Raw genomic sequence first — 23,339 nt, forward strand, 5'->3', positions numbered from 1 at the left:
TATTGTGTATATCATTATCAGGCCTATGAAGAAAAGACATGGTCTTTGCAATTACAATTTGTGTTTCCCTAACAGCTTTGGTTTGAATTCATTTTTGGTACATGATTCAACACAATACTCTGATGTGCAAAGGGCTAGGTGCAACAAGAAGTGGCGCTGTTTGTTTCTCTGGGCAGTAGGGCTTTTTAAGCCTCCTTGTGCAAATATTTCTGAAAGCCTGTTTACATGAAGTCCATCCTGAATGTGAGAAGACAGCATCAATGGGGACACAACTCAGCTGGAAACGGAATACATCCCACTACCACCAGAATACAGAGTGTCCAAGAGTCAAATGAATTGGCCCTCCAAGATGGATGGGATTGTCAGCACACAAGAGGTCTGGGAAATAGATTTGAGCGTAGGCAGAGAGCTGTGTTATAGATTTCTTTAGTTTACTGATGCTTATAATTGACACCAATGTAGGAAGGCTAATTATGCATAGTGCAGTTCTTCCCTGCTTTACAGAAGACCTTTTGACAAACATCAAGCTGCTTTACAACCTACATCCACCACTAAATTGCAGAGCACAACAGCATTTATAACAGTGCTGTCAACAATGCACAGCTGGCTTAGGATAAGGACAAATATTGTATGCAACCGAAACTGCAGGAGGAATGTAAAGGAGTAGAAGATGGACAGAACCCATATGAGACTTTGCTAGGACACCAGAGCCACAGCCCAGCCCTACCCAACTCTTGCAACAGTGACATGGGATCTTTAATAACCCCCAGTAGTTTTAGATCTAACCTTAAAGACCACATCCTCCCATACTACTCTGAGACAGCTGCTAAATGAGAGGAGCACCCATTACTGGGGGCTACCCAACAACCCTTCCTGAATGTCTCCCTCCCATCCAAGTACTGACCTAGCCTAATGATGCTTAACTGAGAAGATTGTAAATGCTCACAACCAAAGGTGTTACAGCTGTGGGCTTCCCTTGGGAGCTTGAGAGACTGCCCTACACACACTCTCTTCTCTGCCTAAAGGGATCATTTAGCAATGGACGGCAGAGTAGAAAAGTGACACCTCACCATCAGGTTATGCAGGTGCATTATTGCATTAGCTCTTAAGACTCAGGATTTGGACACTGCAGGTGGTGACAATGTGCAGTGAACCTTTATGCCAAGTGATTTCAGACAGGAAAGGTAATAGGAAGTGCTGTTGTGCAAACAGCTGGTAACAGCAGATGCCCATGGGGTCAGGTCCTTAGAGGTGCTAAATAGATTAGATCCATTGATTTTCAGTGGAATTACACTCATTTGAACCCAGCGTATCCAGCCCTTTTAAAAATTGTGCTTGCTGAACTGCCTGGAGGGGAGAAGATTGGACTATGCAGCATGCATCTGCTTATGGCGGCATGGTAAGTCAACAAGAAAACTACTCACCAGACAGCCTCTTCCAGGTAATCAACTCTGTGTTGCGCTGTCTGGTTGGCCAGAGCCACTTGGCTGTCACTAAGTGGGATTAGTAATGCTGTTGTACTAAAAACAAAGGAAAAAGTCAGACTCAGCTTCCAGAGCATTTGTGTGTGAAAGCACACCATTAATTTCTCCTCAGATCCCTTCTCTGGACTAGCAAGCGGCCGGAATACAGAGAGACGGAGGGCTTCACCAAAAAATAGCACTGATCTCTTTCTCCTATAAAAACTTCTAGCTCCCACTATTCATCAATTCAGCCCACACAGAAGGAGCTGAGAGGAATGGCCTAATTAGCCATCACCTGCCCAGCCCTGCTTCCTTGACAACCCTAACTATAGACCTTCCTGCTAACCCTCTGCCTGCCAATCTCAGCACGCCATCTACCTACCTCATCACAGGCTGTTTCCTATTTCAGGGAGTTCTGCAAAAAGTACAGCCTGGACAGCGACAAGGGAGCTAATAAAGTAACAACCTTCGCAATTAGCAGAATCCAGAATGCCACAACTGGGATAAGATTGCTGGGTTAACTAGGAGTGGGGAGAATGATACAAAAAAGCAGTGCACTTGGCAAGTGATTCTATTTCTTTTGCTATTAGGAATATATTGTAGCAAATCCAAACACACCTAGTGCTTTGTGGTGGTCACTATGCTGCATGGTGGTCAGCTAGAACTTTGTGGTGATAGCAGGAACAGAACTCAGATCCTCCAGTGCCAAAAGAATGAGCCGCTGATCACTTGTGCTAAAGGAGAATCTCTTTTAGCTGCTTTCATTACAGAGCCAATGACACACAGTTGAGCAGTTCTGCCTCTGTCCACTAGACAGCAGCAGTTAAGTATTCCATAATTATATTGTAAAGAGCATTGAGGTCTCAGATGAAAGCTGCTATAGATATCCCAGGTATTAATGAATAACGACAAAGGAATATGAGCAGGAAAGGGACCAAGTTCTCATTGAAACACAGCTTTGAAAACATTAGCCAATGTGGCAAACAAAATGATGAGAAACAAGGGATGAGTACATGTGTTTATGTTTTAAGGTCAATCTGTTTGAAAGATTTCCCTGAAGTCAATATTGTTCTTTAATGACTTCTTTTGATTTCTTCCTTCCAAGGATAATTTGTCTATTGTGGATTAGCATCATTCCTTTGCAAATATCTTTAGAAACACATTCTTTGCTCAGCTATCCTGGTGTAAATGCAGAATAAGAGCACTAGCTTTGAAAGAATTGCTCCAGGTTTAAACTTATGTAAGTGAGATCAAAATCTGGCCCTGAAACTATTTAGATGCATCCTTCTCTCTTCAGAATCTTTCCTTCCACCTCTGCCTTCAATTGGTTTTTCATTGGTGTGCCCTCTATTACACTTAAAAAAAAAATCTGGTAGAAAATCAGCTGTCTGATCCTGAACTGTAAAATATTGCATTAATCCTGTAATACAGCCCTCTCTCTAACAACTCAGGACCTCAGACAGGCATTTTATAGGGATGTGCAGTTTCTGTCCATAGGGTCACTCCTGAATATAAATGACATTTGATTAAATACAAACTGTGCTCCTTGTGCCCTTTAGAGGTGAACTGCAAAATTGCAAACCTTTATTAAGAAAATAATTGGACTCTTACAGGCAAACCAGTTGTAACATTACAAATACCCTGAGTCATAGCAGTCCAACCACCAGCAGGCAACAAATCCCATATCAAGAAAAACAATTTACACCAAGGGCCAGGCTTTGTTTTTTCCTGCAAGGAATGGCAACAGAATTGTTTATTGATGAGTAAATTCAGTTTTTTTTCACACAAAACAGAAATAATTGGCCAGTGGAAAAAGAAAACATCCACATTGTAAACTACAGGGCAAGGATATATACACCTCCCCCCATACACACACAATAAATGGCATGCAGCATAAGAAATAAACACCGCTGACTTTGATCTGATACTTTAATAAAACTGCATATTTTAATAGCGTGAACTGCAGTTAATGGTCTCAGTATTTTCTTTTTGTTTTTCCAGTGTAGCTCTCAGAAAAGTAAAGGACCATTAGCCCTCGTTTCTGACAGGCTTAGTAGAAGCAGTTGTTGTTCAAACTTCCAAACTCAAAGCTCTACCAACATGCTTCAAACTCTGATCTGCAACAACCCCTGCTGTTCTGGTTCTGAACCAATTATTCTGACAAATCACAGTGTATAAAAATTAAAACTAACCTTAAAAAGAAAAAAAAAAAACAAAACAAAATCCTCTCCCCTGGATTGAAAAAAATCCAGCGAGTTCCTTCAGAACAAGCCATGCAGCACAGTTAAAAATCTCACTGTCCCAGAGTGCTCTGGTTCTCTTCTCTTCCTCTACCATGCCCATCACTGTGGTATCTGAACCCATTGTGATCATGGAGATACAAACTCTACCGGTACCAATCTTTCCAGGACCGAGATAACAAATCATAACGTACTTTACATGACTTCCTCGAAGCTCCTTTTTGAGATCAGGGCCTCACTGGGCTTAAACATAGCACGAAACAGCTCCCGCCCCAAAGAGCTTACAACCTAAACAGTTAAGACAGACAAAAGGTGGGAAGGAACAAAGGATGACTAGCCCCATCTTACAGACAGTGAACTGTGTACTAACACTGAAACGAAACCTTTCCCACCACAGCAGGATTTTTTAAATTTCAATTTCCTGCTTATCCTCAAGAACAGCAGCCTTGCAAGGCCCAGGAGACACTGCGACATATACAACTGCCAGCACATCTACACAAAGCGGGGGGAGGAGGCTGTCTCATTTTAGGCCTACCTACTCTCTGAGATTGTGTCTACACTAGGATTTTGTTATTGCTAAAATTTCCCAACCCCAATTGATCTCCACCAATTACAGCAGCGGTTAGCTTCCAGGGAAGAGAGGTCTGCAAGGCACTGCCAGGGTTTTAAGTACTATGTCATCTGTCCCTGCTCAGAGCAGGTCTGCACGAAGAAGGAAGATTCCGTTAGGGCTCCTGGTAAGGGAGAACACAGTTGGGAAGTGAGAAAATCAGGGCAGCAGGGGGAAAAGAGGGAGAGAAATCGTTTTTGAAGGAAAAAGAGGGAAAGAGATCTTAAGAATAAAGAAGTGAAAATCCAGGGGTGAGAATATTATGGGGCAAAGGGGCATTAAACCCCCAAACTGAGGAAAATCCTCTTAATTATCCCTTCTAATTAATATAAAGCACACATGGAGATAAGGCTCTTTATAAGCATTCATGAATTGAAACTTCACGACATTCCCAAGAGGCAGGAAATATTATTATCCCCATAGTACAGAAGGGCGAAGTGACTGGCCCAAAACCACATTTTGAACAACTGGGCACAGAAGCCAACTCTCCTGACACCCAGCCTCAGGGTTTAGCCACAAGCCCAAAATTTGCCTCTTGCAGGCAAGAAATGCAGTCTCCTTCTTACAGGAGAGAAGTACACTATCATCTGTATTTTTGGTACTGTAATTTCTAAAGCACTTGTCTGTTGAGAGAAGCTATTGCATTTCTAATTGAGTCATCTATTGCATTTCTCTTGGCTCAAACTATCTGTAGCGTGCTTTGCCTACTGACGGAAATTATTGTCGCATCCCTTTCCCCTCCCATGAATTTTCATGAGGCTTTTTTAACTGCACAGCACACACCCTAAATCTATGACAAGGGAGACTGAACAGTTATTCCAGACTGAAGACTGAAACTGCTCTGCAGACGGCTTCACAGAGGATAGGTTCTTCTTCACTGGCTGTGTAGAAGCTGCTGGCATGAGCCTTCCACCAAGAATCTATACATTGTTTAGGTGGTTCTAAACTAGCCACAGTGGAGTAGCTAGTTTTCTGCTCCTTGTCCGATGGGGGACAGCTGTCTGTCTGATGACCTGAAGTTGCAGTGTTTGGGCTAGGAAGACTAACCAGGCTTGTTAGGACATCAAACATTTGACCAGTTTCACAAAATTCTTGTAATGGAGGTAAGTATCATTATCCCATTATACAGCTGCAGGGATAGCAGTAGGGAGGTCATGCAGTGAGTCACAGAGAGAGCTGGATCACTTAGGCATTGATGTCAATAAGAATCTTTCCACTGACTTTAATGGGAACTGGATCAGACCCTTAGTTTGTACTATTGTACAGAGGAGGAAGCACAAGTCGTCTGTACAGTGTATTGATACCAGAGATTAAAATCAGTGCTTAGCTGTGAAAGTCTTGGGAAGTAAACGGTACCTCACCTAATGCACTAAATGCCCTAACAACAACTATGTGTGTGAAATGAGACAATCACTACGCTCTCCAATAAAGTCACACAGAAAAATTATAAGACAAAACACCCTATCAGCCGTGGCCAATCACTTTTCACAAAGTGTCACTCCCGATCTGACCTCTCAGTCCTCATCCTCCAAGGAAACTGGCACAACATATTCAAAAGATGAGCCTGGAGTTTAAATTCATAACTTTTTTCTAGATATTCAAAATCAGGACTCAGTAAAGATACTGGATTTATGTCTCCTTACAAAAAGCAGTACCCTCCTTTGCCCGACAACTGCAGAGTTGCCAAGTGCCCACTTCACCCTGAATACTCTCTTGCAATGTGCTAACTCCTTGTGCTTAATCTGTTCCACCTCGTATATAGCTGTGTCTCTCCGAGTACCTTCTTCAGGTCTGAAAAAGAGCTTTGTATAAGCCCCAAAGCTTGTCTCTCTCCCCAACAAAAGTTGGTCCAATAAAAGATATTACTTCACCCACCTTGTCTCTCTGAAGTTGCAGAAAGAGGGGAATATGGCTCTGTAGTGTGTTTGACAGGTGATAGTGCAAACAACTGAAAGAGGGTGAGAGAAGGGAGAGAAACATTCCCTGCCTGGGAGGCTGCTGAGCATTTAAAAGCATCAAACCAGAAAATTTAGAGGATGGGAGTATTTCTGGGGTCCCCTTCCCCCTTCCTACAAATAAATCACTGGTGGTGAAAACAGGTCTGGTGTTGAAGTCCTGGAAATCTCAGCTTTGTAGGAGAGTCAGAGGGAGCGGGGATATTCAGCAGAAGAGATGCAAGGCATCTTCTTTCATTCCCTAAAGGAGGAAATTGACAGCCACCTGTGCGTGCTGCTTCTCTGACTCCAGCCAGCCGCAGCTCAGCAATAGGGTGGCAGCGGAAGGGAGCAGGAGAGGGCAGGCAGCTCCCAGGCTATAAAACTCAGACCCAAGCTAGACGCAGTTCACACATCGCAGGCTGCATTCAGAAGGCACTACAGCACCTAAACAGAGACTAGACATTTTAACACTGGAAACCTGGCTTCTTTAAAATTATCCTCTGGATGAAAAATCCAATAGATGGAGCATCTCTAAGCTGCTTCTTATTTATTTTTATTGCATTTTTAAAAAACGAGAGGTTTTTTTTTCCTGAAACTTAACAGGAGGGGAGAACGGGGTAGGGGGGATTTGGGAGCTGACCAGCCCGGGCTGAAAGATTTTGAGATGGCTAGCACAAGAGGGAGAAGAGGGATTTAGGAGCTTTCCAGGGGGATATTGCATCAAATTACTTAAGAAGGTGGTTTGAAATTGACCTGCCTAACAGGAGAGGAGATTTACCATGAGCTAGTTGAGGACTTGTCTGAAACTGAGAGAGAGAGAGAGAAAGGACTCACTCAGGTTTGGGGAAAACAACAGGGGAAACGCCCAGCTTCAGGGTCTGGGAGGTGAGGAAATGGAGCAGCTCCAGCTCAGCTCGCTAGAGGGATTCATTTTAAACACACCTCTTTGAAAAAGAAGTTTGCTGGTTCCACGGTTGTCTCCAACCCCAGCAACTCTCTTCCCCCCTTGCCAGCCGGCCGCCTCCTCCCGCCCAGCTCTCTCAGCAATGGAGCCGGGTTGGGAAAGGAACAGCACTCCCTGCAGCGACCCTGGGGACATCCTGACCCAGGTGGGGGATCTCAACTGGACTCTCTTCCACACTCGGGACGAGGAGCTAGCCCAGGCTGAGATTGGGGTGCTGGCCACTATCCTGGCAGTTGCCGCAGTGGGCAACCTGGGGGTGCTGCTGGCCATGTACCGGCTGAGGAAGAAGATGAGTAGGATGCACCTCTTCATCCTTCACTTGGGGCTGACCGACCTGGGGGTGGCGCTTTTCCAGGTGCTGCCCCAGATGATCTGGGAGGTGACCTACCGCTTCCTGGGGCCCGACCTGCTCTGCAGGGCCGTCAAGTACCTGCAGGTGCTAAGCATGTTCGCCTCCACCTACATGCTGATCATGATGACCCTGGACCGCTACATGGCCGTGTGCCACCCGCTGCGCACCCTGCAACAGCCAGGCAGGCAGGCCTACCTGATGATCGGGGCCACCTGGCTGCTCAGTGGCCTGCTCAGCCTGCCCCAGGTCTTCATCTTCTCATTGCAGGAGGTGCATCAGGGCTCCGGGGTGCTGGACTGCTGGGCTGACTTCAGGTACCCTTGGGGTGCCCGGGCCTACATCACCTGGACTACGCTTTGTGTCTTCGTCCTGCCCGTGGGCATCCTCACCATCTGCTACAGCCTCATCTGCCACGAGATCTGCAAGAACCTCAGGTGCAAGACGCAGAGCGGAGCAGAGATGGGAGTGGGGCGTCCCTGCAGCCAGGCCTCCCGGGTGAGCAGCGTGCGCACCATCTCCAGGGCCAAGATCCGCACGGTGAAGATGACCTTTGTCATCGTGCTGGCCTATGTCGCCTGCTGGGCGCCCTTCTTCAGCGTGCAGATGTGGTCGGTGTGGGACGAGAATGCCCCTGATGATGGTGAGTGAGAGAGGGAGAGAGCCGGGCTGCAGTGCAGGGGCACCTCATACAGCTTGCCAGCCGCATCCATCCCCAGGCTGGGGTGTGTACATGGGCATTCAGGGCAGCCACTGGCTTCTAAAGCGTGACCCCTGGCCCCAACACAGGTATGACACACACAAAACACACTCACACCAAACATGCAGCACAGACAGAAAGAACACACTCATGCAGAATACACATCCTCAGAACACACAAACGGCACACACAGAATGCACAAAAAAACAGAACTCAGAGAATGCATATATGCATCCAGAATACAATATACACACACAACACACTCATGCAGAACACACAGAGAATACACACAGCACACCACAACTAAGATATACTCAACCCTCCAATATGCAAAAAAAAATCTGTTCGCACACAAATGATAAACGTAGCAAAAAGATAATCTCTCCGATGGTTTGTGATTATTTACACACATTCTACACACACACAGACACAGTCTATGCACACACACACACATTAAATGCACATCCAGTCACAAAGACATACTTACATATTCACTCACAAAGTTATATATACACTTTTCCATACACAGACACATTCATTCAACAAAGATACACATAGTCACACCCACATAGACAGATCCACACATACTCACATAGACTGAGCAGCACACTTTTTTACAAAATAAACCAGATGTCTGTCTGCCTCTCACTCACTCACACACACACACATTTATTAAACTGATGATTTAATAATCATTCATCTCCATTTAGCTTAGAACGAGCAGTATGCAGGTGTGTATTGTGTGTCCGAGTGGATACAGATATCTAGAACAGTGGTTCTCAACCTTTCAGTCTGAGACACAAAAATTGGCTGGAAAATTGTCCCACTATTGTTCCACTGTCATTAGAGTTTGTATGGCAACACCCATTTTTTCATGTTCTCTGTGTATATATATCTTCCTACTATATTTCCCACTGCATGAATCCGATGAAGTTGTTTTTAGCCCACGAAAACTTATGCCCAAATAAGTTGGTTAGTATCTAAGGTGCCACAAGTACTCTTTGTTCATTCCACTAGTCACTGTGGTACAACTTATTTCCAAACTGATCAGAGACCCATTTCCAACAAACCACCATTTTTTGTAATCAATAAAAATGCTGTTTTTGTTATCTCGTGGAATTTAAAATGTTACCAATGTCACATCGCTAAATGCAATTAACAGAATCCCAGTGCAAAGTGCTAACATGTTATCCCTGATGCAAAATCTGCTGGCAATACTTTGATTTCTCTGTTCTTGCTTCAGAGCTTTGCCACACTTCGGATCGACTAGTTCTTCAGACATAAGGAGTTTTTCTGTGTTGCTTTCATCACAATCATTGCAAAGGATGACATTTTACAAAGGGATATAGATGCAAAAGGCAGCAGTATTTTTAGGAGGAGATCATTAGAAGCATGTATGAGATTTAATTTATTTCTGTGTAAAATAATAAAGATTCTGATCCAAGGCTCTAGATGACCTAACAATCAATCAATCAATCGTACAACAAATACAATTAAATTAAACCCAATGGGACTTGTGCTCCTAAATCTTCTAAGTGCTTTTGCAGATCTCTCCCTTGCAGCCTCACACATTATATCTGGATATTCAGTAAGGGTGAAATGCAGCCCCTGGGCAAAGGGACAGCACAAAACACCATAACCTAATTCTAAAGGCTAAAGAGGGACTTAAGTAGTGTCTAAGCCTGTGCAGAGGGCCAGCATAAAGGTGAATTTCATCCTTAAGGCATAGAGCCACCGATGTCACAGTGTCTTGAGTCTGAAATTCGGTTCCCATTGAGCAGTCAGTCCAAGCTCCAATCACCATCTCTAGCTATTTAATGTTCAGAGAAATAGAATTAACAACTGCATCACTGGAAGCAGTTCTCACCTAGTCATACTTATTAAAGTCTTTAATTTCAGACACTGGAGCAGAAGACGAGAACTTAATTTGTAATCTTCCTATATGCCTACGAAGAACGCTGCCTTTCACAGGGTCCATTAGGATTTCTGCCTCTAAATGAAAGCTCTTACAAAGTTCAAATGAGATTATTTACATTGTTGTCTATTCTACCCCCTTCATCCCAAATTGTGTTTTCTCAGACTTTGTCTATCATTTGAATCAGATCCCTGTAGTGACAAATGAATCTATTGAATGTATCAACTCTCAGCCGGGTATGCTGGATTACACAGCCACTCAGGGTCAGAAAACAGTGGGTCAGATGCTGATCTTTCCTACAATGTCATAAATCCAGAATAACTCCACTGGAAATTAATGGAATTACTCCTGATTTATTCTGGTGTAAGTGATACCAGAATCCGGTCCAGTTTCTGCACAATGTTCCCTTCAAGAAATAAAAACATCCTGGGCCAAATTCTAATTTACTCTAAGGCCCCTTTACTCTGCTCTGACAGCGGGGTAAAAAGATAATCCATGCCCACATTAAGACTCCTTTACACTGCTAGAGCAGTGTAAAAGGGACCTTAACGTAAATGAGAGTCAGATCCTTCGAGTTCAAGCCGCTGGTTTAAAACTTATTAGAATAGCCACCGTACATGGATATAGAAAAGCAGCTAATGGGTGACTTTAGATAAACCTAGGCAGAAAAGAAGTTGCTGGCGCTCAGCTCCTATCTCCTCACAAAGGCTGTAGAAAAATCTTTGACAGGGCCATTGAGCTATAAAATATACTGGTGTCACAGCAGCTAAGTTGCACCTTAAGAGATTTTCTCTGTGCTGCAAGAGCCTTTCAGTGTATGCTGCAGCAAGCTCCCTCTATACACTTGATTCAAAACCCACTGAAGCCAGTGGGAGCTTTTCTGCTCACTTCGGGGGTCTTGGAAAGCTTTGATCCTAGCAACATGGTCACTCCCCGGAGCCTGACTATAGCTGCTTGCACTATCAGTCTGGACAGAATAACACCGTTCCCACCGAGCTCCAGACACCCTTACACATGCTGGGTGGCACTTGACTCACAGAGTGGTCCACAGACTTCAACGGGACTGTCTGAGGAGTGGAATATGTTTCATGAGTAAGGGTGCTGGATTCTGGCCCTGCAAGTTATTTTCTTGCTAAACAAATAATGGAGAAGGCTAAGCATTTGCTTGCCTGTCATATTTGTAGAGAAAAGTCCGCAGAGCCAAATCACTGCTGTTATTAGAAATCTAGCCAAGCCCAGGACTTCTGCCCCTCCAGCAGCATGCACAGACTCCTCAAAATGCCGTGCAAACATCTTGGCCTTGTGCAATGCCAACTGAGTGGAAACGATGCACATCAGGAGCTGCTCCATTGTTTTGGCATGTAACAAGGCTGTGGGAGAGCAGGGAGGATTTTATGATTTCAGTGACCTCCATAATGGACAGCAGGATAAAGCTCCTCATCTATTTGCTGGGGCTGTGTAGCTCTAGCAGTTCTTTAACATACAGCACTGGATGGCTTTCAGGCTTTTGCCGACACAGGTGCAGACTTTTGAAAAGGTGCCTTCTGATTGCTAAGAGCAGATCACCTCCTCTGAAAGTGTGCGGTGAGGCTCCTGGGAGGGGACTGATGGTGTGTTTGCAGGTGTCTGTGACAATTGTTTAAATGTAGGATGTCATAAGCCACTCTCTGGTTACATCACACACACACACACACATTTTGGGAAATTGTTTCAGCCAGTAAATGGAAAGCCAGGCACGAGCTAGCTCCTGTCTCAGTATTTACAGGCCCCTGATGGTTCCACAGGCATATCTCTTCCCTCTGGTGGCATGGGAATGGAGCTCTCTTTGCACTCATTTGTGTCTGGAAGTTTGGCACCCAAACAGGATGGACATGTCATGCACTGCCGGATCACAAAACACATGTGGGTTGACTTACAGCCTTAACCCGCAAAGGTGCAGGCTATCCCAGCAGAGTCCTGGTTGGGGCAGTGTTCTCCTGCAATGTGCATGGATGTTATTATTTCTTTGCCAGTGACACCTGCCCAACTGATCTTAGAGCCCCATTGTGCAGGATGCTGCACAATCACACAGTCTCTGCCCCATAGAGCTGATCATTTAAATAAAAGCGGCAAAAAAGACAGAGGGGAAGGGACGTGATTCACCCAACAAATCAGTGTCAGAAGCAGGAATAGGACCTACATCGCAGGTCAATGCCTTGTCCACTGACCATGCTGCTTCTGTCAATACACCGCAGGAGAATTAATAGGTGTTTTTAACATGTTTTTTGCAGAGTCCACCAATGTGGCATTCACCATCACCATGCTGCTGGCCAGCCTCAGCAGCTGCTGCAACCCCTGGATTTACATGTTCTTCAGTGGGCACCTCCTGCATGACATCCTGCTATACATCTCCTGCTGTAGGAGGTTCCGGCCTGGCCTCAAGAGGCAAATCTCCAACGGGAGCCTCTGCAGCAGGAAAACTACCATCCTGACTCAGAGCCACCAAACCGCCACACCTGGGATTCAGCTGCAGCAGGGGGACTTGAAAGATTTCTACCAGTCCTACGAGGACACGGTGATGGAGTCAGGCGTGCTCTAGAACCACGGCTTGCACCAGCCGCCATTGCAGGATGCACACCTCTGTGCCGTCAGGTGATCCTCGCTGCTTGCCTGTCACTCAGAACTTTGAACGGATGTGGGACTAGAGGACACACCTGATGCCTCCTGGGTGGGGTGGAGGACAGGGAGAAGGGAAGTCTCTTTGCATCAGGCAGGATCTTATTCTGCAGGAACCTGTGCGTTTAACCCGGCAAGCACCATGGTGTCTCTCTTGTCCTTATGTGCTTTGCTACTGTGCAGAAGCAGCATCTCTTTCATTCTCTTTCCCATGCACAAAGGAAATCAGGTCTGGTCCCCCTTCCACCTGCCCCTGAAACACCAGGAGAAGCAGTCTAGAGAAAAGATATGGTCAGTGTGCCCCTGAAATAACATGGCTCCCACTCCCCACCTTCAAGGCTGTTCTGCCTAGAAGTGGGTATAAAAACAAGTATCACTGAAGCTTTTACAGGGCCTTACTGAAGCAAAGCTTCCATTGAAGTCTTGGGGGCCTGATTCTTACTTACACCGATATCTGGAGGGAGTCAGCCCACTTATGTCAATGGGGTTCCACCCGTGGACAGTGAGAGGTGAATCAGGCCTATAGACTACAATGGACGCTTTGTCTGAGTAAAGCAGCATTTGGTGCATTGCTATGAAGGGTCCCTTACACTGAGCTGTACGTTCGCAGCTCAGCGTAGGAACGTATTACAAACCAGCCCCCTGCCCTGAGGGCAAGGCAGTCCAACCCTGGGGGGCCACAGTTCACATCCATATGGGTGGGCCCTTATGCCTGCTCAGATCTGATTGCAGGATCAATTCAAGGCAACGAGTCTATTCTTGCGCCATTCAATTCAACGGCCAAACTCCCCTTTGCTATAATAGGAGCAGGAGCAGGCTCTCAGGGCCAAGCCCTGCTGTCCTTTACACCACTGTCAATCCAGAGTAACTCCCCGGGTGTCCACGGGATGGTTCCATGTTTCTTTAAAATAAGATGTCAGTTAAAGTTCCTGTAAAGTGACCAGCGCTATTAGCAAGAGGCTGCTCAGCTAAGCCTGCCTGAAAATTCATTAAAAATAATTACGCAGCCTATGGACGTGGTTTGCTCAGAGAGAAGAAAATTCAGCTCCTCCAGGTCAAAATGTACCTTTTACAATGTGTCAGCTGCTCACTCTGTTAGTAGCTGTATGCGACACTGCCCTCTGCTGCAATGCATGTGTAGAGTTCCCTCTGTAGACTAACTCCATTGAGGTCACTGGAGTTTTATTAATTATTGTCATTTATATTGTGGTAGCACCCAGGAACCCCAGCCATGGACCAGGACCCCCTTGTGCTAGGTGCTGTACAAACACAGAACAAGAAGACAGGCCTTACCCCACAGCACTTACAATCTACTGCTGTAAAAACATTGTAAGTGAGCAAGGAGTCAAGCAAAGCATTTAGGAGCCTGATTCACTGTTACTTTGCCCCATGTGCAGCCATTTACACCCGTGTAAGGGGTGTGTAAAATGCCACCAGATCCGAATGGTGGCATTTCACAGTGACATTGCACTGGTATGAATGACAGCACAAGAGGTGGGATAATAGAGTATCAGGCCTGGTGAGTTCTCTCCCTGTGCACCCTCTTCTGGTGAGTTTGTTCTTTGTATGTAATTGATGGCTGCAGAGCTTCGTCGCCTGGCACCTAATTTGGCTGGAACCATGGAAGTCTGTATCAGGGGTCTGCAAAGCACAGGGCTGTACGTGTGCCATTTATTGACAGGTTGTTTTAGGGCAGATCCCACTGACAGCCCTCCTTGTTGTTCTTTTTTGTACCGTTCCACAAGCTCAAAGCAAATGGCAGTTTTGCTGTGGTCAAGTAGCTGATGCTCAGATCTTAGGTAATCTTCATTATCCCTTTGAATTCTGTAAACCCATTTCTCCTAGTCTTTAGCAACATGAGGCACCTGTCAGGGATGGTGTAGATAATATTTAGTCCTGCCTTGGGTGCAGGGGACTGGATTAGAAGACCTCTCAAAATCCCTTCCAGTCCTATGATTCTATTATTCTATTTCTCAGACTCTCAAAAAAACCCAAACCAAACCAAACCAACCACCAACAATCCATCATGTCTTTTCCAAGAGGGGACAACTCAGAATGACAGGGTCATGAAAACAACATTCTATTCCCTGTGCCACAAGGCGCAAGGTTCCCTGATGCTTGTGATGCCTGTATGTGGCCACAAGTTATTACATAGCCTCAGGTGGCCTGTGAAATTACCATTAGTGGGTTTGCAGTGTTGTTGTGGCCATGTTGGTCCCAGGATATGAGAAAAGGTGGATGGGGTAATATCTTCTGTTGGACCAACTTCTATTGGTGAAAGAGACAAGCTGTTGAGCTCCACAGATCTCTTCTTTGGGATCCCTTGGTGGGAAAGTACTGGTCCTCCTTGCAGAAAGAAGTTCCCTCTTTCCACCCTGCAAAGGTTAGTTTTGTTTTGAGGTGCACCTTGCCTTAGTGCTTAGAGTAAACCTGCCTTGTAGAGACCTTTGTCTGAGCTCAGTTCACATGCTCACCTGCTCCTTTGCTGTATAACTTCCCAAAGGTACTTTTCTGCTGTAGGAAGCACTGGTTGTGGTTCTTGAGCGGGACCTCTTTCCTCTGAGTCTGCATGAGTCCCGGCCCATCTGCCACAGAGGATGCTGTCGTGTTAGAGATGGAGTCCTGAACACTTGTGATCCTTAAAGGGCTAGGTGGAGGAGTCCTGGCTAAATTCCAACTAATCTAGACAGTTCCACCTTCCCTAAATGCATTGTGCCATTTCAGCTGGATTCAGCATTCTTATTTCTTGGCCTCGGCTGTTGTGTGGTGGTGTTGTGCGCTATTAAACACTGCTGCATTTCATCTCAGAGGTGGCTGCACCCCAGTGGCCGATGAACAGGAAATTGTACTGTGCATAGGTTGTACATCAGTTAGTTAAGCTTGCAAAGGGCTTGAAATGGTCCATGCAAAGCTCGTAGAGTGCTCTGGGGTGCTACAGTGGAGACTTTCAAAAGGACAGAAGGACAGTTCAGGGGTTATGGTGCTAGCCTAGGACTACCGGGTCTCTGCCACAGGCTTTGGCAAGTCATTCAGGATCAGACCCTCAGAGGGTACGTAGACACTCAGCTTCCATTGATTTCAGTGAGAGTTAGAGCCTTAGCCTCTCTGTAAAAAAACAGGAGACAATAACACTGCCTACTATACAGGGGCATTGTGAGGCTAAATGCATTAAAGATTGGGAAGTGCATCAGTATTACAGTCCTAGGGGCCATATACAGACCCTAGATAGGTATCCCACACTCCTTCAGTTAGGCACATCATTCCCTTAGGCTCTGTTGAAAACTCCAACCTACATATAGAAAATGTCAGATTACATTACGCTTCTGCGCTGACCTCTCCCTGCATTGCCTTGACTTCAAATCACATCTCGCCCTTTTTGCCAGCTCTTCTAGAAAGAAAACCAACAAATCCATCACCCTTTTTGACATCTACCCTTTTAATTCTGTAGCCCCATTTCTCCTCAGCCTTAATATCGTTTCCCAGTCTCAAAACCGATCCATCATGTCTTTTCCTACGAGGGACAACTCAGAACAACTAGATCATGAAGACCAAAAAAAAAAAAAAATCTCTGAACTCACAAATCGATAAGTCTCAAAACCCTTCATTTAAAAAATAAATAAATCCCAAGTTTGACTCTGTTCGAAAGGTACTGGAGGCTTCTGGCAGTTCCTTTGCTCTGACTGCAGCTGCTGCCAGCTGCTAGGGTAGATAATGCACATCATCATAGGAAATAGAACCTTAACCGTATCACAAAGGGACCCATGTCTTTTAAAGCTTTTACTGTTTCGCTTCATTTCTTGCCAAATTTTAAGTGGCACAGAATAGAAAAGATGGCAACATGCTGCATTTTCAGCAGTCACTTGGTAATCAATAGATTTTCCATGAGCATTTGGTATTTATTCCTCACGTGTTACTCAAGGCACTTGTGTAACATGGCAGACAGAGCCCTAGCAAGCTGACTGTATGTGTGGCATTATTTAGTCCTCCATTCAGCAGAACATTTAACTCCATCCACACAGTCACCAAAGAACACATTTATTTTCTGAAGTTTAGCATGTGCTTAGGGGCTTTGCTACTAGGATGCGAGCACCTTCTTAAAGTTAAGTCTCTGCTTAACCGCTGTGCTGAATCAAGGCCTTTCTGCAGACCGTTACCTGGGGAAAAGATGTCCTGCCTCTTCAGGGGAAATCTCCCAGCCCCGGTGGACAGACTCAGGCTAGTGGGGTGCACACTCGTACTCACCGTAAAGCTGAGTAGACAGAGCTTTAAAGGTGCGGCTTGGGTTTTTCTGTATCTTTAATAAAAGCGTAAAAGGACTTGTAATGGTGTGTTTGCCACGATACTAAGCAGACTGAGCATATCAGACTCCAAATCTTGTTTGAAACTGTTTAGTGCAGGGCAGTGACTGGGTTATATCAATACTGCTGCCCTTTCTAAATGAATACAAGGCCCCTCTTCAAACTACCAACCACCATCAGCTCAAGCCCTCACTCAGAATTTCAGAGATCACTAAATACCTCCCCTGGAAGCCTTTGACAGGCAATACTTCCCCACTCCAAAGCACTGAGTTTGTGAACGAAACAAGGAAAACTTCACTATGGAAAGAGAACACAGCATCAATCCGGGAAAACACAGCAGCAATATAGTCCAATGATATAGATGCAAAGTCAAACTCTCCCACAGTGACCTGGGCAGTAGTCTACTAACCTCACCTGCTGGTGCAAATAGCCAATAGCCTTTGCTATATCCCAGCAGCTTTCACACTTTTGTACTGGTGACCCCTTTCACATAGCAAGTATCTGAGTGCAACCCCCCTTTTAAATTAAAAACACTTTTTAATATATTTAACACCATAGACTCATAGACTTTAAGGTCAAAAGGAACCATTATGATCATCTAGTCTGACCTCCTGCACAATGCAGGCCACAGAATCTCACCCACTCACTCCTGTAACAAACCCATAACCTAAGTCTGAGCTACTTAAGTCCTTAAATCGTGGTTTGAAGACCTCAAGCTGCAGAGAATCCTCTAGCAAGTGACCTGTGCCCCACGCTGCAGAGGAAGGTGAAAAACCTCCAGGGCCTCTGCCAATCTGCCCTGGAGGAAAATTCCTTCCCAACTCCAAATATAGCGATCAGTTAAACCCTGAGCATGTGGGCAAGACTCACCAGCCAGCACCCAGGAAAGAATTCTCTGTAGTAACTCAGATCCCACCCCATCTAACATCCCATCACAGACCACTGGGCATACTTACCTGCTGATAATCAAAGATCAATTACAGACCATTATAAATTCTGGAGGCAAAGTGAGGTTTGGAGTGAAGGTTGACAGCTTGTGACCCCCCATGAAATAACCTTGCAAAGTCCTGAGGGGTCCCAACCCCCTGTTTGAGAAACCCTTCTATATCCCTTCCCCATCTGTTAAACTCCACTCACAGTTTGGAGTCAGTGAGGTGGATCACAGTTTCAGAGTCTCAAAGGGCACATGAGCAGAATTGGTTCCAGCCCCCTGGAAAATGCTGCTTGGTTCTGTCCTAAGGCTCCACTACCTAAAATGTAATGACTTCAGCTTTATTTAGTGGCTGGGTCTGAGTGGCCTCGCCAGAGTTCTCCCTGCTGTGCTGAGGTCCTCTGCAGCGTCAGAAAAGAGCCCTCTCTGCATTGCACCTCACAGAAAAGCTAGCCATGTCTCTTGTCTTACCATAAAGTCCTCTCAACAACACATAATCCCCAGGAAAGGAAAATCAAGAGGACATGGAATCCTCAAACAAAGTCCTTGAAACAAATTAAAGAACCGCTTTCACCTGGATTTTCTTTTAAGCTAGTTCCATTACCTAACCAGTTCTGAGCTTGCTGCTCCCAAAGCATCACTGGAGGAATTCTGGCTAGAAAGCTTATGCAAAAGAAGATGTCTATAGTTTCACTTCCCCCTGTTCACCAATAAATAAGGGTAGAGATTTCCCCCTTCTCTGGAGCTTCTCTCCAGCTGCAGTTCTGGGTAACTCACTTATACAAAAACAGCAGCTTGCTGGCTGTTCTGCCTGCTGTTCACCAACAGATGGGAGTAGAATGCTCCTTCCCCTCGCCAGCTTCAGGCCATACATAGACTTCAGATTATCCTTCTTATTGATTTCCTACTTACTCCCTGCATTCCTTGTGCACTCAACATTCCCGTGAGCTTCTCTGGTGCATATTGTTATGAAACTGATCCCTTAGTTTCCTAGGCACTGCACCTTTACATTTCTGAGCATGCTGCTTGCTTGTGTGCAGGAACCCAGCTGTTTTCTTCTCAGAGCTGCTGCAGCCTGTTACAGCCAAGAGATCTACATGCTGTGCTCTCTGTTGGAGCCTTTTCTTGGTGTGCTTTCTTGTTGCTTTTTTTTACTTCCTCTGAAACAAAAGCCATTTTCAGTTGAGAGCCAGGTCCTCTGCTGGTGCAAATCAGCATAGTTCCATTGAAGTTAATGGAATTATCCCAAATTTTCACCAACAGAGGATCTGGTCCCAGAAGCCTATGGCTGTTCTTGGAGTCTAGAAAAACATAAGGGGTCTGATTCTCCTTGACACAAAGGCCGCTTTGCATCACTCTGTCAGTGTAAGGAGGCTTTAAAGCGAGCGTGAATTTACACACCCTGAAAGACCCCTTTCCTCTGCCTGAACAAGCAGTACTGCCACTCCCAAATCTTCCAAAAGCACAAGTCCGCTCTCCCAAAATCATGAGACTTTTTAAAAAAAATAAAGGCTGGAACTTTTTTCTTTGCCTTCTGGTTTCTGCACCTTTAGCTCGCACTTGGTTCACATTTTCAAGCATCCTTCCACAATCATGAGAGCTAGAAATTTACTTTTTAGAAATGAAAGGGTGGCCTAGCGACTAGAGCGCTGGTCAGGAATTCAAGAGACTGGGGTTCTAAGCTTCAATATTAGACTGGTTTGACTGGCTGACCATAGGCAAGTCACATCCTATCCCTGTGCCCAAGCTTCCCCATTTGTAAAATGAGGATGATGAACGATACTAACGTTCTTTATAAAGAGCTTTGAGATCTAATGATGAAAAGCGCGAGGCATTAATACTAATGTCATAAAACAGCATGGTTCCAGCAGCTGGGGATTTAAAAAAATCACTAAAAATAGTGAGATTTGTGATAAAAATCACAAGAGTTGGCAACACCGTGTAACTGAAGACCAAGCCTTTTGGGTGCTAAAGCAGTACAGGATCGCTCTAGTGAGTACACAGCCACGGCTCCTTTACAGTCAGTAGCTCAGATAGGAGGGTGATATGCTTTGAGTGGGGAATAAATGGCAGGTGCAGATGGATTTTGAACAAAACTTCTGCTTTCATATAAAGCAATAGGATGAGGGAGCAGAGCTACCTGGACGTAGCGGTGCAGATGCTTTTAAAAGCCACTGGTTTCAGAAGTCTCTCATGTGCTTTATCTGTTTCTAATTTGACTTGACAGAAAGAAGACCTGGGCAGCTTTGAATCAAAATACAATTCACATCATGGCCAGTTCTCACTGCATTCCAAGCTAATGGCACAGCTCCCATGGCCTTGAATGGGAACAGGAGGAGGACTTGGGAAATCACTACAAAATCAGCTCATTGGTTTGTGCAGCAGGCAAACTAATATACGCCACTTGCTGGCAGCCTTGCTCAGTCCCTGGAGAGCACAGAGACGCTGCTGCAGATACAAGTTCCCTTTGATGAACCGAGTCTTGATTATTAATGTACTTCTGCAAAATCAATTGGCCGAAAAACCATTATGGGCAGGAAGTTAGAGAGAGGCATAACCTGGAAGGCTCAGTTCCAGCCCCAGCTAACATGCCAGTGTTCTGGCTTAGGCCCATAAGCAATAGGCCTGATCCTGTGAGGTGCTAAGTATCCTGGACTCCTATTCGAGTTAACAGGAGTTGCAGGTGCTTGGAACTTTGTAGGAGACGTGTAGCCCCACAGGAGCAGGACCGATATTACCAGGTTGGAACTGCTTTCATTACTCTGCATAATCCCAGTGCAGCACAAGGCCCCTGCACTACTTTAAACTTTTATTGTGAGCACTTCAGCAGCAGTTAAATCATGCATACACCTTGCATCTTGAATTTCATATATTGACTTTGAAATTGAATATAATGCATAGGGAAATCTATTACACACAGAAACCAACAGCCTGATTCTCCACGGCATTGCTCCTGCTGTTGTCACGTACACTTTGCACTGGTGTAAGTGACTACACAAACTATAGGGGAATGGTCATTCAGGCCCCAAGTGTTTGCCATACCAGATCAAAGCATAGGTTCAGCAAATCCCTCATTCTGCATCTGGCAGGGACCAACTCCCTACAAAACAGCACATCAAAGCCAGGTGCCTACAGGGAAGCCGAGTGATAGGATTCTGTGTGTTCAAGTGCATCTTGTGCCCACGGACTGTCAAGCGTGTTATTAAATCCTGGCTCTGACATTACTCCTGCCATTTGAGAATCAGGACCCACTGCTCAGGAGGGTAATTGCGAGACAGTCTGGGATCAAAGCTGCAGGCTGGAAATTGCTGTGGAGGCTGGGGTGGTGTTTTGGGACAGGATTAGGAAAGGCTCACACAACATGTAGGTAGAATTTCATTTTCATGGACTGAGAAGGCCAGAACATTATTGCAAGACAAATAGAGCAGGACTGAACCTTAAATCCTTCTGTTCTCATACTACATCTTGAAATTTAAAGTTTAAAGTTTATTTTTATTAGCCAGGATGGGCAGGAATGGTGTCCCTAGCCTCTGTTTCCCAGAAGCTGGGACTGGGTGACAGGGCATGGATTACTTGGTGATAACCTGTCTGTTCATTCCCTTTGGGGCACCTGCCATTGGGAGGGAGTTAAGGTGTGGGAGGGGGTTGTGACCTGGGGCAGGGAGTTCGGGGTGTGGGCTCTGATCGGGCAGCACTTACCTCAGGCGGCTCCCAGTTGGCAGCGCAGCAGGGCTAAGGCAGGCTCCATGCCTGCCCTGGCTCCGCACTGCTCCCAGAAGTGGCTGCCATGTCTGGCACCTAGGTGGAGGGGCTAGGGGGCGCTGTGTGGTACGCACTGCCCGTGCCTGCAGGTGTCACCCCTGCAGCTCCTATTGGCTGCTGTCCCCAGCCAATGGGAGCTGCGGAGCCGGCGCTGGGGGCAGCGCGTGGAGCTTCCCTGATCATCTCTGATCCTAGGGGCCACAGGGGTATGCCGGTCTCTTCCAGGAACTGTGTGGAGCTGACCAGACTTTTAATAGACTGTGAACCCCAGCTTCCCCCCACAGCAGGGCAAGCCAGTGCTCGCGGCTCCAGCCCCACAGGGGTCGGGGGGCGAGGCCCGGGGCTTCCGGCCCATAGTGCAGAGACTTGCCGTGGCTTGGAAGAAATGAAGTGGTGGGCCGGATCCAGCCTGCGGGCTGTAGATTCCCCACCCCTGATCTAGCTGGTAGTTACATGCAAATTAAGTATTGTATAGTTCACAAGGGTTCTTCTCTCTAGTCTGAACTAACTGTTACTGAAGGATCAGAAAAACTTCAAAAGGAGAAAAATAACAGCAAGAAGCAAATAAGGGAGTGGGAGTGAGTTGAGATCCCTCTCAAGATGCACATCTAAGGTTTGCTGAACTACAGTGGGGCAGGGGGAGCCAAAGAAGTAATTGGACAGCAAGTTTGCTTCATGAAAGAGAGGTTGCCCAGGTTTGTCAGAGAATGTTGGGTTAGAGAAGCTTCTTTGCACAGGAGAGTAATTTGCATGCAGTGTTGTTGTAACCATGTCGGCCCCAGGATATTAGAGACAAGGTGGGTGAAAAAATAAGAGATATTACCAGGAGGATAGTTTGTTAAGTTCAGTGTCCAGGACGTACGTTATGATTTTGTTTTATATATAACCATTTGTTTCCAACAGTCTGATGCATGGTCATTTGAATTTCTGCTCTTTGATCATCAACTTATTCTTGTTTTCACCACCACAATACCTTCGTGCTCTGGTGTTAACTGAGGATCGCCACTTTGCTTAAGTCTTACAAGCTGGTTCTTTTTGGAACAGCAGCCTTCTCCCTGTGGGAGAGCCTTCTCCTTCAGTGGTAAGGGGCTGGACCCTGCAGAGATGTTCCAAGGACGCAGGGGCTAGCGTGTGCCTATCACTACCTGTACAGAGACTGCGAGGACTGTGGAGGCCTGGAAGGTAGCACTTGTGCTGCTGCAAGCTAGTGGTTGCAGGGAGCTGTTCCACAGCAAGCACAGAAAAGACTCCCTCACACCCCGGACAGGTGATGGAGAGGTGCCTCACAACCTGGGTACCCCTGACGAACATGACTGTCCTCAGCTAAAGAACGTTGCAGGCAAATCATCTTCAGAAAAGAGAGCCTCTGCCTTGTGGCTGGGTCAGATTGCCTGCAGAAGTGCCCAGGGAACTGCCACTTGAACACTATGAAGAGCTTTTAAAAAAATTAAAAGAGGAAGAGAGAAAAAAAACGTCAGCGTTGGTCAAGAGAAAAGACAAATGTGGTCCAGGAAA

At 45.8% G+C, this 23,339-nt stretch overlaps 1 protein-coding gene across 1 annotated transcript; it reads left to right on the forward strand.

The window, feature by feature from the left end:
- Positions 1-7,296: 7,296 nt before the first annotated feature.
- Positions 7,297-12,756, forward strand: AVPR1B (arginine vasopressin receptor 1B). Its single transcript, XM_050953679.1, has 2 exons — positions 7,297-8,206; positions 12,449-12,756. The coding sequence occupies exons 1-2, from the start codon at positions 7,297-7,299 to the stop codon at positions 12,754-12,756; spliced, it is 1,218 nt and encodes a 405-aa protein (XP_050809636.1).
- Positions 12,757-23,339: the final 10,583 nt, after the last annotated feature.

This window comes from Gopherus flavomarginatus, chromosome 5 (genome assembly GCF_025201925.1).
Source record: "Gopherus flavomarginatus isolate rGopFla2 chromosome 5, rGopFla2.mat.asm, whole genome shotgun sequence".
Classification (NCBI taxonomy): domain Eukaryota; kingdom Metazoa; phylum Chordata; order Testudines; family Testudinidae; genus Gopherus; species Gopherus flavomarginatus.